This window comes from Phlebotomus papatasi, chromosome 2, assembly GCF_024763615.1.
Source record: "Phlebotomus papatasi isolate M1 chromosome 2, Ppap_2.1, whole genome shotgun sequence".
NCBI classification, from domain to species: domain Eukaryota; kingdom Metazoa; phylum Arthropoda; class Insecta; order Diptera; family Psychodidae; genus Phlebotomus; species Phlebotomus papatasi.
This window is the reverse complement of record NC_077223.1, coordinates 86,985,995-87,000,088: the sequence shown is the minus strand read 5'-3', so window position 1 is coordinate 87,000,088 and position 14,094 is coordinate 86,985,995. Positions and strand designations below refer to the sequence as shown.

The window sequence follows — 14,094 nt, the reverse complement described above, 5'->3', positions numbered from 1 at the left end:
ATGGAAAAACAGTGATTAAAATATGTTTTCCTCGCTATTAAAAAATAAAAATCATTATTGTCTTTATTTTCTTTTTGTGAGAACCCCCTCGATCATACGCTCCACTCCACAGTGATCTCGAATGTAAGACTATTTAACGATTTTTTTTTTCAAATTTCAAATGGCGAAGTTTCGCCTCATTTATTTAGACACAAATCATCGCAGCGAAAAGTTACTGGTAACTGTTAACAGAGGGCACGCATAGTCATTGACGTGTCGATTGAGTGTCAGTGTGTAGCTGTAGAGATTTTTTCACAAACAGCGATTTTTACCTCATTTCTCCTCAAATTCCTGCCCAAAGAAGGATCTCCAGTGTCCAGAGATGCGGCAGACATGTAAGAAATTTTACAAAATAATTTAATCAGAGGAACTGTTCAGATATTTTGGTTTTTCCGGGGATGAAAGCTTTGCCGGTGGGTGTGTGATGTGTCTCGCCGGGTAATAATTACTTCTTACGCTATTTTTGCAATTTTCCGGTAGAATTGGGCAATGAAATGCAAATAGAGATTACAAATGTTTCTTCTGAAGCATTAACTTTTGGTTAAATTGGGAATTTGTATATAGAAATTCTTGTCTGAACACTTAACCTCAAATGTCGTCCAACAGAAATTCTTGTTTTTCAATCCTTTCCTGGATCTTCCAGATTGCATTTTGCTGCTTCTGCTGATGCACTCCATGTGCTCATTGGCCGACCGAACGACCAACAGCTACCTCAGTCCCACAGATGAGCGCCTGCAGAAGGTATTCCTGGAGGGTGTCAAGTCCAATGATTTGCAGACAATCTACTACTCAGCCCTCAACTACGGTTCCCGATTGTCAGCAGCTGAGAAAACAGCCCTCTGCACCCGCGCCAAAAGCCTCCATGGGGAATCGAAGCTCAATGAGTTCGAGAAGAACTTTTACCTCATTGGTATCTTCGCTGAGCTGAAATGCAGTCCTCCAGTGGCCTCCACTGTCATCTCAGCCCTCGAGGCAGCTCTGGCCAAGGATGCTGCCACAGCTCCTGAGGTCTACTTCAACTTCTTCGCTGCCAAGGCTGCTGGAATCGTCCTTGATGACGCTGCAAAATTGCGCGTGGTGAAAAATCTTCAGGCCATCCTCAAGAGGGATGATTCCCTGTCGAATCTTGGGCATGCTTTCGCAGTGGCTGCAGAAACCGGCGGAAATGGGCTTCTACTGGTGGATCGAGTGGAGGATGCAATTGCCCAGGCAGATGAGGTAAGTCAAAATCATTTTACAAAATAGAGCAAATCGGTTAAAGATTACGGACTTGGGGTTTTCAGTCGAAGATTTTTATGGTAGTCTCAAGGTCAAAGATGTCAAAGACATCCTTCGGGCTTCTTTTCAGACCTTATTTTTATGAATTGAGATTGAGAATAACAGCTTCATGAACATTTTTAGCACTTTACTGTTCTGAAGTGTTTCTGCATTATCGACTTTTTGGTTGCTGTCACGACTATTTGGCGGTTTTAGAACACGGTGAGAATAGGGAAAATAGTCAAGGCAATAAGTAAAAGTCGATAATGCAGAAGCACTTGAGAACAGTCTAGCACTATAGCGGTGATTCCTTTAACTTTCCATCCTCTCAAAAGTTATATAGCTGCAGATGCTTGTCCATTAAGCATCAATAAGAACAGGTATTCTCAAATAAACAAATGTTAAAGTCGTAAATGAAAATGAACAAGGTTGAACGTAAAAAACAAAAATAATAATAAAAAAATTCCGTAAAGAAGCTCAAGAATCAATAGATAGAATAGAAACCCGTTCAAATCTGACTATAATGAGTGGAATATTACCTTAAATTTTCAAAAATCGCTCCTAGAAATTTTCATAGTCTCTGATCGGACACAAACTTCGACAAAAGAAACTATCCCATAGCAAAAGAAAGCGGAATAGGAATAAAAAGCGAAAAATTCCTCGGATTTTTCCAGTAATTTTCCTTGAAAAAGTCCATTGGAATTTTCCATAATAAATTTCAGGGAAAAATTCATGGATTTATAGAGGATTTTTCTGTGGAATACTTCCATGGAAATGTTCGTGGATTTTATGTGGATTTTCCACTTAAATTAAATGGAGGAAAAATAAAGTTGTTGTTACATGCACCTCATGCTTTAACTTCAGAATATTGAGGAAATAGCAAATATCACGAGTATTTTAATATATTTTACTAAATCAGCGATAGCGAATTATACCACTTTAGATAAATAAAAAACTATTTTATAAAAAAGATTCTAAAATACACATTAAATGACATAAAAATTGCCTTATTTTAGGTTGACAACCTTATTTAATTTAATCAGTTCACTATTATCAACACGAAACGCAGTATCGCATAATTAATTTTATTATAATTTGTTTGCAGAAGGTTGGGAAACAAATTATCCATGTTGTCACAAGACTATTTTATTTGCTAAACATTCAAGAAAAATAGTGGGAAAAACCCGTGGAAAACCCTATGGAAAGATAGTGGAATTTTCCATAGAATTTATCCAGATTATCTCGCGGACGATTCACGTTTGATTTTCCATATAAATGTTCCGTGGAGTTCTGCGGAATTTAATTCTGGAATTCCAGTGGATCGCACTTGGAATTCCATGGAGATCTAGGGTAAGTGTGCCAAATTCCGGCCAACTTGCAATTTCGACCACCTTTTTGTTTCTCGAATTTCCATGAACTTTTATATTTTACGTACTCTAGGGATTATACAATGCAAAAGAATAACAAAAACTGTAGCTTCGACAAACGAGATGACGTGAAAAAGACATGTGAAGAATTCCCAATGGGCAAGGAACTATGAGAATGAAGGTGGCCGAAATAGGGCACCAAAGCTATGTCTATATTTTTGTTCATTTTAAAATGTATTAAGAATGATTTTAGAGTAAATAAAGACGGTAAACTCTTTACAAGGTTCGCAGCAACACTCTTTCAGAAGAAAGAATTAAAAAAAACAATTTGTATTTAAAATATTACATTTCAAACTTGAGATTTTGACGCTTGCATGCAACTATGCCGAAATTTGGCACACTTACCCTATGATTCCAATGGAATTTTCGACTACAAAATCCATGGAAAACTTCCTGGAATTTTAGTGTCAAAATTCGCGGATTATTGCAATTTGGACGCTAGTTTTTCACTTGAATTTCCGCGGAATTTTGCTATGGGGTAATCCCTCTGGATTCGCGAGACTCCGCCTTAAAGATCAAAAAAAAAGTTCTTAAAATGGCGAGAACTCTGAATTATCAGAGTAAGAAGAGGGTTTAATATAAAAAGATCTAGTTTAAATTCCGATACAGCGAACATTGTAAGTCCGGAAAACTACCCCTAGGGGTCCGTTACACCGGTTATATCGGCGTGAAATTTTAGTATGTTACCGTTGCTCTTCATACCTTCTTGGTTACATCAACCGTTGTCGTATCTGCATTTGTTTTTTAACAACTTGTAGTAGGATTGTTGAGCCTAGAGGAGTTGGAGGGATAAAGCCCGTCTTGACGAAGACTTCTAAATCGGTACCAATTACTGTTTCGATTAATTTCAAATTACTATACCGCAATAGTTCCGCTAGATGGGGTTGTGAGTGCTCGACGAGTTATTCCGAAAGCACAATCGAATCTGCTCCTCTGTCGGTCTGGTCGGTCTTCACCAGTGGTGCGAGGAGGACGCCAGATTCGTGGCTCTCTTTGAATGGGCAATGGGATTCACTCCCGGAGGCAAGCGATGGAGGGTGCTCCAGCAAGTTATGGTGTAGACCCGTAGCAATTCTTGCTACAAACTCTTAATGCAAGTCAACGCACGCACAAACATCACCTCTTGCAACAAAAGCTGACACAAATGAATGAAGATACGGCAACAGTCGATATAATCAACGACCCCGACGACCTCTCAAACAGAAAAAGACTTAAACCCCTCGGACGGGGTTGAATGCCGTGTTTGGGGTCGAGGGTCGAGAGCCCAGGTCATCCAGGTTAGCAGCCCACACCTGTCGATCCTCCTGTACTTCAGGAAGATGTCGATCCCAAGGCAATATATTGATTTTAATTCAGTCACCCTGTCCTAGGTCTGCCCCGAGGTCGAGGTCTCCTCACAATGACTCGCATAGCTTTTCTGAGTAATCTTTCTTCGATCATGTGCTAAACATCCCCATGCCATCGAAGTTGTGATCTCCCAACTCAAAGAAACAACTCCTCGACTCGTAACTCCCCAAGAACAGCTACGTTCCTCACTCGATCTTGACGAGTGATTCCCTTCCCGGGGGCCTGCGTTCGAAGTTGTAAAAATTGCCGGCCTGTGTCTTCCTTCATAATCCTTTCTGATGCCACAGACGATAGTTTCATACTGCAAACTACTCCAACAAGGGCTAGTGATCGCTATGATCAAATACCTTGAACCGGGTAACCCTTAAGGTCACCAGTAAATACTGAAACGACTACAGAATACCCCAGTTGAGGTGGGACTGCATGATCTTAGGATCAAAAGACCACTGATCGGGAATAAATTCAAGGTAGGAATGCTTAACAGACAAGATGCACTCAACATGTCGATGACAAACTCTATCCCTTAGCAAGAATTGCTCCACTACGGGTGAGGAGACAAATCATCTCCAGTAGAGAGATATCCAAGGTTCTTTCTTAACCGAGGCATCTTCCTCATGATCACAAAAAAGAATAGCCAGGCTGGAGTCTCGCAGGAGCTTTTGCCACTCTGTCAAACCACTTGACAAATCTCCAGAGGAGGCCAGGCCAGACTCAATCTGTAGAAGGAATTCTTTCCACCAGATTTTGTCGAATTAAGGGAAGGCCTTCCTCCTGGTGGTGACCAAGACTGGAAGACATGGAAGTCTCCCAATCGTTTGAGAAGCGACGTAGCGCGCTCGAGAGACAACAGACGGCGATGGGGATTCTCCGAATGTAACATCGTTTGTGACTGTGGGGTGTTCCAAACCACATCCCACTTCTGTGTTTGTCCGTTGTCCCCTGCTTCATGCGGAACAGGGGATTTGATGTCGGCAAGTCCGCTTGACATTGACGTGGCCCGTTTTTAGGCAAGACAAACTTGATCTTAGGCCTCGACACGATTAATAATAATAAACCACCACCAAGTTGTGCTACTTTGCCCGATATCCAAATCCTTGGTAGGTTCCGCGAAGACCTCAAATCACCATCTCTAACCGTTTGGCGTGTAGCTCTGATTATGATCGTACGATCAGACCAAACTTTTAGATATCATGAAAAACTTCTACTTTTCAGGTTGATGGTCGAATGCTCCAGTTTGAGGGCGGATTGAGTGTTACAGCTCTGGTTCTGGGTGGTGCTCTGAAGTTGACAGCTTCACAGAAGAAGCCTCAACCTATCTCGCCTGCCCAGGCCACAAAGTTCGCCACTTACTTCCTCTCGAGGCGTTCCGTGCAGACGGCCAAGGGAGTCCATGTGCTCCTTGATGCCCTCACAACACTCAATCAGCAGAAGACCATTACTCCAATCTGTATGCAAGTGATTGGGAACGGACAGATGCAGCCGGATGATCTGCAAGTGAGCGTTCGGGTGGTGGATTTGCTGGGAAATGCTGTGACTCCGGCCCTTGATACAGTTGTCGCTTCGGTTAATGCTAAACAAGGTGGCGCTTCGGTGGTTAAGGATGTGAAGTTAGCACTGAAGGGATCGGATAAAACCGTTTTTGGGCTGGATCTGAAGGCAGCAAAGCCTTCTAGAGGTCTGTACATGGCTGATTTGACGGCAGGATCTTTTAAGCAGAGTGTTGAGTTGAAAATTCTGGGGAGAGTTAAAGTGGGAAGTTTGGAGGTAGGAGTTGGGGATTCCGACAGTAGTTCAGCTGTAAAGAAGCAATCTGTGGAATTTCCCAAGACACTAACCACACCACTTAGTGCAGACTCACAGCAGAAGGTAGTGATGAAGGTGTCTCTGCTAGATGAGACCACAGGTAAGGCAATTTCTGTCCATCAGGCTTTTGTACGGTTCGAAAATGGAAAAACCGGCGAGGAGATTGTCTTTGTGGCTGAGCAGGATACCAGCAAAGCCTACAAATTCGATATGGATGTTGGAGCAAGAAGTGGAGATTTCTCACATATGTCTGGGAAGTATCTTATGGAATTGATTGTGGGGGATGCTTCACTGTCAAATTCCTTCCGTTGGCATGTAGCTGACATCAACCTGAAGTTCTCTCAGGACACCATGGACAGGGAAAGTGCCCATGAGTCACTGTACAAGCCCAAAAAAGAGATTGTACATCAGTTCCGGGTGCCAGAGAAGCGACCAGCACGCTTCGTTTCTGATCTCTTCACTGGAATCTGCTGTGTTCCTCTACTGATCTTGTTGGTGATTTGGATCAGGCTCAAAGTCAACATTTCCAACTTTCCACTTTCTCTCTCAGCCATTGGCTTTCATCTGGGCTTGGGTGCGATATTATTCCTTTTCTTTGTCTTTTGGCTGCAACTGGACATGTTCACGACGATTCGGTACCTTCTGCCGCTGGCTCTGTTCACTTTCCTCTGTGGCAATCGCTTCCTGAGATCAGTAGCGACCAAGAGGAGTGCGCATGAAAAGTGAACAGGCAGCCAACAAGGTGCCTCAATCTCCAAGATTCCATCTCAGACACATTCACAGGCGTCCGGAGAACGGACGGACACCCAATCGAGTCACACAAATGCATTCTCTGCCCCCATTTGGATTAACAACACGAGGAGATGTATTAATAAAGAGAAGTGAAACACTGGAATTTTTTGTTTTTTTTTTTAGTTGCAAGCATTCCTAGGTTGCCTGTAAAGAATCCCAACTACCATAAGTTTATCTGGGCTTATCACTAATTTATCTGCCAATAGACATCAAAATCAGTTAACGCACGGACTCAGGTCAGACTGCTTTACAACGGAGTCGGGCGTTCCTTTAGAGTTGTGGCTACAACTAATTTCTAGTCTAATTCAGGAACCGTTAGCCCGTTAAAGACTTGGTCGGCTCCGTTTCCTTGATGCATAGACTTTGCCGCTAAAGAGTGTTTAGGCTGGGTCGACCTCATCCTTGCGAACCAGATGATCAGCCCACATTGAAGCCTATTGAGGCGTATTTGCTTGACAACAATTACCTCTTGGTAGCTTAGTAGCCTCGGTAGTGCTCAACGCATATGGAGTCAAATATCCGTAGTAGAATCCTTCATTCAAACACGACCAAAAGTGTACAATTCGGTTTGCTGAAGACCCACGTTTCAGACGAATAGCCACATTTTAGATAAGCGAAGAAAGCGTTGGGATCTCATGGATCAGTTGGTAAGAGCATTCAGCTCTTTTGCGGAAAGATCCTTAATTCAACATTTTCACAATTTGTACGATCAAATCCTTTCCAGTATGCAAAAAACCTCGATGTCTGAATGGAGACAGCTTCATATGTGATTAAATGTAATAAGAAACTGCACTGCAATTGTTCATCTACTAGGGAATCGAAGAGAGCTTTGTTCCTCAGCGTTCCCAGCCCTTACTGTAATGTAGAGTTTCGCGTCCGGCTACTCATTGACCTCCTTTACCTTGATCGATCTTGTAGTGAGAACGTACTTCATCTGTATAGTGTCCAGCTCACTGTCGACGTAAGGAAGAGACGAAGTGAGGATCAGGATGGCTTGAAACCTCGTCGAATCGAAGTTAAAAATCAACATGCTAATTTGATGCAAAATCCTCGGGATTACTGAGACTAACATTGAGTCGCTGAATCCCTGAGACTCTGTAATTCTCCGCAATTCAAAGCGACAACCCTCCAGCGGCTCAACGCATCCAGTCGTTTAAGGACCATGTCTACTGCTTCCTATTCCTACCATCTTCCCTGGGTTCTTTGGGAACGTCCTCTCGAACGAATTCCTTCCGGCTTCGCATTTAGTAGTTTCTTGAGCATTATATTATCTGACTGTAATGATTTGCAAAGACGCAGAGAATGGCTTACTTCAAGCAACGCATTTCAACGATTTCAACTAACTGACATTTGGCAGTGCTGCCAACTCCTACATTACACTGACATTCGGTGTTCATTACCAAACCAGAGTAGCAATTGGGTGGTCCAAAAAGTTACTCGAGTTCGTGGTTCATTCTAGTACGAAATACCTCCATCGAAAAACCTCCCAGACAGCTCCAGATATCCGTCGGAGTACTCATCTCCCAAAGATCGGTATTTTCAGATTCTTGGAAGCGGACTCTTGTGGTTTCAATTCCCAAAGTTTCTAATCCCAAATCTCATTCAGACTTGAGGCCTATTAACCTCCTTCCTGTCCTCTCGAAAGCTTTTCAATGTATTTTACTACATGAACAAATCTCACAACATCTGAATATAAATGAACTCCTTTGTGACTTTCAGTCGGGTTTCCGTAAAGAACACAGTCAGATCTGCCGCTCTGCTCTCATCAAGGTAAATCGTGACATCACTTCAGCCACTTCAGCTATCGAACGTGGTTGTCTTGTCATTTAGTTCTTGCACATTTTGTAATGTATTTACCTGAAATTGGGCGATAATTAATATCCCAGTCTCGTTGCCAATTCCAGGATATATGGGAGCTAATAAACACGTGTGTACAGTCTGGACTGTAGCCCCAGAATTCGTGCCGCATGTTCAATCTGGATGAAGGCCTCTTGTACAGCTCTGGGATTGCGTCCCATAATATCAATATCGTCAGCATAGGCTAAGAGCTGCGTGGACTTATTGAGTATGACCCCCCTCATGCTCACGCCGGAGTCCCGGATCGCTTTCTCCAGTGTCAGGTTAAAGAGGACGCACGATAGTCCGTCCCCCTGTCTGAGTCCGTTGTTCACGCGAAACTCTCGTGACAGCGATCCGTTCGCCTTTTCTTTGCTCCTCACATCGGTCATGGTCATCCTAGGCAGTCTAATCAATTTGTTTGGGATGCCGAATTCTCCCATGGCTTCGTATACAGTTTTACCCTGCCTATGCTATCGTAGGCTGCTTTGAAATCGATGAAGAGATGGTGAAGCGCTTGGTCATGCTCTCTCATTTTCTCTATAGACAGCCGAAGGGAAAAGATCTGGTCTGTTGTTGATTTGCCTGAAGTGAAACCACATTGGTATAGTCCAATAATGGTCTTAGCGAATGGGGCTATAACCAAGCAGAATAGAGAAGAATATCTTATAGGCGGTACTCAACAACGTAATACCACAGTCTAAAAAACAACAGTCAAGTAATGACCTACTTGGTCATAATCGCAGTAGATGACAGCAGTTTCACTTTGTGTCCAGAATAAGTTTTTATGAATGAATAATGTTCCCACCCAATGTTATTTCATTTCATCCTCTCATGTATATTTTTCTCCGTCGCTCCAATAGAAAAATGCAATAAGTTGTCTCAGCGTGCCTTTCAGCCACACCATGCAACGAAACATTAACTGCGCGCGATGCTTTTTCTCTCCATCACTCCTGCGAGTTCAAAGCGGGAGATCGAAAGAGGAGAGAAAAATACTCTGGCGCGCGCAGTTCACACAGACAACACATACACTTAAATCAAATTCCGCCGCTCAAGTTTACTCGCTCACACTCGCAAGTATCAAACGGCAGTGCGAAAGGAAAAAATAACACTCTCACCACTCACACAGTACATCTTGTGAATTGCTCGATCTCTACAGTGTGGAAGAAAAATAATGTAATCCATTGATTTTCTAATACCTCAAAATTTTTATCTTTCTCACTTAAATCTTAATTGAATTGAATAAAAATAAAACCCATCTAATATGTAAAGCTTTTAGAACCACTCTAAATAGTGCTGAAAATGGTGAAAATGTTAGAGAAATTATATCATTTGGTTTCTTGTAGTGTAATTTTCCTATTAGAATTATTATATACTGGATAAGCAAACAGATAATACAAAAGTAAAAAAAAATACATGGTAAAAGGGAAAGGGAAAAGTAACCGATTAAAAATAATTCAATAAAGTAAATAAATAAATTTATTAAAAACCATTAGAGAATATTTCCATATCGCTCTTTGGAAATTACAAGGGGTTAACTCACTTTCGGCAATTTTTCAGAAGCCAGCATGAAAGATTTAACTTTGTGTAAGTAATTATCTCAGTTCAATGACCGACCAAAAACAATTTATTTCTTTTCTATTTGTATGAGCATTAATATAAACATCGAAACATATAAATTTTCAGCTTTTAAAATATGTATTTTTACGAGTTAGGTCCTTGTGATTCTAAATGATCCACAAATTTTGCTGAAATTAGAACAAGGAAGGATCAACTTGCTTGAGTTAGTCCTTTGTTTCACAAAAAATTGAACGATAAATCTATTTTGTGCCCCTTTACTTCAAACGAAATTGCGCAAGCAATCAGAAAGTTTAAAATTTTGAAAAACTTTTCTAATAACGAAATTTAATGACTTATATCATCCGAAAATTTATTAAATTCTCTTTCTAAGTGTATTAAAATCTCAAAATCGCAAAAAAGTGAGTTGGCTCCTTGTAATTTCCAAGGAGCGATACGTATGTTATTATTTTGTAATATTAGTCCTTTTAATTGTGATAATCGTAATAAACATGTATTCGTCAATTATTTTTAGTGAGGTTCCTTTTAGTTGGGAAGATTATTATGGTAATTTGAGAACAGGAAAAGTTCTCAGATTACTATAAACATTTTCTTAATTAAAGATCACAAATATCTCTTTAGAAGATTACAAAACATGTTTATTATGTTTGTCACACTTTAACCCTTTAAGAACGATTGGAACACCGGTGTCCCATAAAGAAAATAATTTTTCCTGACTACTTAAAGTTATTTTTTATTATGTTAGTACGTAATTGCAAAGTACAAGGTTGAAAGAATCTAGAATATTTTTTGCAAGTCTCCAGCTATTTGCAATTATAGTAAATTTTTAATGTAAAAATGACGAATTTTTATATTCTCATAATGAAAATTAATTTTAAATTTCTTTTATACTTTCAATTTTTTTAAGCGAAACCGTTTGGGAAAAAGAAACTACAATATCAAACATAATATTTTTCGTTAGAGTGAAAATTATCTGCCATTGGTATTGTCAGAAAATTTACTTAAATTTTTTGGCTATTTTTGTCCCTATCGCTCATAGAGGTCAGAAATACACCGACTCAGATTCTGATGCATTTTCTAAGGTTAGATGTAAGCCTTTTTACTAATTTTGTTTATCGGTTTCATTTTTATTGCTGATTTTCGGTCCGCAAAAACTGTCTCGTCGTTAAAGGGTTAGAGCACAAAAATATAAAATATTCTCATATACGTATGTTAATATTCTAAAATATTTTCCTTCGATCAAGAGAGTCAGAATAAAATTATAAATTCACACATTTGGAGAATATTTTTTCTGTCATACTTCTTTTCTGTCATATTTTTTCTGTCTTAGAGGTTCTCGGGGTTCTCAGACACATTACTGAATTCATTGATGCAACTTTACAAATTACCTAATTTTGGCATGCCAAGTTAATAATAATAATAATAATATATTTATTCACAAAAATAGGATCATCCCTTTTACAATTGTGAAAGAAAAAAAAAGAAAAAAAAAGAAATTAACAAATTCAGGAGTTTAAATTAAGGTACGAATGAAAAGAAAATGTAAAGAAAAATAAAAGAAAAAGAAAGTAAAGAAAAATTCCTAAGCTCCTTTGGCTTCGTCTTGGAAAAAATTTCGAATGGCAGCTGCAGAAGAGCGCCTGTCATTCGGGACACTATTAAAAGCAGTGACGCCCTTAACCAGAAGACTCGGCAGGTACTCGGGACATCCAGAAATCAATAGATGAAACAGAAACAGTACAGCTCTCATTTCCAAAAGGGATGTTAAATCACATCCAATGAAAACGTTTCGGTATGGAGTGATGTGATCCCGGCGGTTTATGCCGCAAATATACTTGACTCAATCATTAAAGGAAACCGTCAGCCGAAGAATTGTGTCACTATCCGTCGTAAAAATAGCTCTGCTCCGTAATTAAAAAAAGGAGTGTTAATTAAAAGGAGTGTTATCAAACGAGTGTTATAGGGCGTGATGTCCCGGAAGCTCTAAGGGTATACAGAGAATAGTTGATCTTTCGGCAAATAGATATGGCCTGATCAGACCATTAGAGAGTTGCATTGAAGATTATGCCCATGTTTTCCACCTGATCAGAAAAAGGAATAATTTCACCATAAAGGTGTAATGGATAGAAATCAAGGGAAACTCCTTTTTTAGAAATTACAATAGTTTGAGACTTTTTAGGATTCAAAATCAACCCATATCATAAGTCATCATAAGTCGAAAAGTCTGAAGGGAATTGGAGGGCTCAATGATGATAGTAAAAAACTTCGAAAAAACTCGTATCCCCCGCTATAGGGGGTGAAGTTGGGGTTCAAAATTTATAATTTTGGCCATAGCAGACAGAAGGTTGGAAATAGAACCATGGGGTCTTCGAGTGATCCCCCTATATGTTGATTTTGGAAATCTAACTGTGACTTTCATTTTCCCTCCACCCCTTCTCTTCTCTTAAAAAACGTGTTTTTCGGTTTCGAAAACTACTCATCAAATAGTTTTCATTGTCACATGCTTTCGACGTTGTCCTGACGGATATATGAGTCATTCATAGCAAAAGCCCTGTATGTCCAGTGGTGACATCAAAACACCTCCCCAGAAATTTAGACAGCAAAAAGCGGCTACATAAAATTGATTGGGCAGTAAAAAAAACCATTTAACACGAATTTCTCAGACTGTAACTGAGTTCAATTTTGAATCGAAAAGCGATTTCTGATTTTTTAAGATAATACAACATTTTCATAATTTTTCTAAAATTCAGATCTTCTTTATCCACATGATGACTATCCCCAGAATTGTTCTGGACAGAACACTCTTTTGCTTCTCTTGACTTTTCTTCCAGAACTGTTCGGATTCTAGGTCCATCCACATGATGACCATCACCAAAATTGTTTTAGACAGGAAATTCTTCTGCTTTTTCTTGATTTTTCTAACAGAAATGATCAGTTCTGAGTTCAACCACATGGTGACTATACCTGGCATTTTTTTTTTATATGTTCAAACCCCATAGACAGTGGAGCCGAAAGTAGATAGTAGGTGAGATTATTAAAAATCTCACCTAACATTGTAAAATGTATCAGATAAAATTTTCCATAACCTATGTAGTAAAGAAAATTGAACAGCCGAATGTGTATCGGTGTGATCTTACTTTTTCTTCTCTGTCGCTATCACTCCAATAGAATTGCAGCTATGCGGCAACCGGAATAATCGTAAAAATAGAAAAACGAGTCTAGGGATTTTTTCTCGTACTTCTCTAGCTTCGCATCAGGTTTAGTAAAAGAATGTCTTATTTTGAAACAATTACCAAACAAAAACTATGTTTAAACAATATAAAGCCTCTGGTACTTTAAAGTGTAAAAAAACTCAGCTGGATTGAATAGAATTCCTCAAACATTAATGAAAATGCTCCAGAATTAGTATAAAACACGCACTACTTAAGAAAATAGAAACAGTGTTGGCAAAAGAAGATTGGTAGCAAAGAATTTACGGTATGATGACATCACACTACGTGTCAGAGATTATAGAGCATTCCCACGAAATTTAATTGTGACCTTTTGGTTATCGAGCGCATAAGATTACGCATTGCTGAATCATAAAACGGTAATGGCGCTTAAAATCACGCACAGCTGAATCATAAAACGATAAATGCGCTTGAAATCACGCACAACACCATTATAAAACGGTAAATACACTTAAAATCACGAACAACTGAATCATAAAACGGTGAATGCGCTTAAAACCACGCATAGCTCAATGACAAAACGGTAAATACGCTTAAAATCACGCACAACACCATTATAAAACGGTAAATACGCTTAAAATCACGCACAGCTGAATCATAAAACGGTAAATGCGCTTAAAATCATGCATAGCTCAATAATAAAAAGGTATATGCGCTTAAAATTACGCACTGCTGAATCATAAAACGGTAAATGTGCTTAAAATCACGCACAGCTGAATCATAAAATGGTAAATACGCTTAAAATCACGAACAGTTGAATCATAAAACCGTAAATGCGCTTAAAA

General features: G+C 39.5%; 1 protein-coding gene across 1 annotated transcript; it reads left to right on the top strand.

The window, feature by feature from the left end:
• Positions 1–223: 223 nt before the first annotated feature.
• Positions 224–6,768, top strand: LOC129804897 (dolichyl-diphosphooligosaccharide--protein glycosyltransferase subunit 2). The gene is made up of 3 exons (XM_055852655.1): positions 224–374; positions 683–1,257; positions 5,283–6,768. The coding sequence occupies exons 1-3, from the start codon at positions 362–364 to the stop codon at positions 6,597–6,599; spliced, it is 1,905 nt and encodes a 634-aa protein (XP_055708630.1). The 5' UTR covers positions 224–361; the 3' UTR covers positions 6,600–6,768.
• Positions 6,769–14,094: the final 7,326 nt, after the last annotated feature.

What these genes read in the sequence shown, in the direction of transcription:
- LOC129804897 (XM_055852655.1), top strand. An exon ending in CAATTGCCCAGGCAGATGAG is followed by an intron (nt 1,258 to 5,282) that starts GTAAGTCAAAAT and finishes TCTACTTTTCAG; the next exon opens with GTTGATGGTCGAATGCTCCA.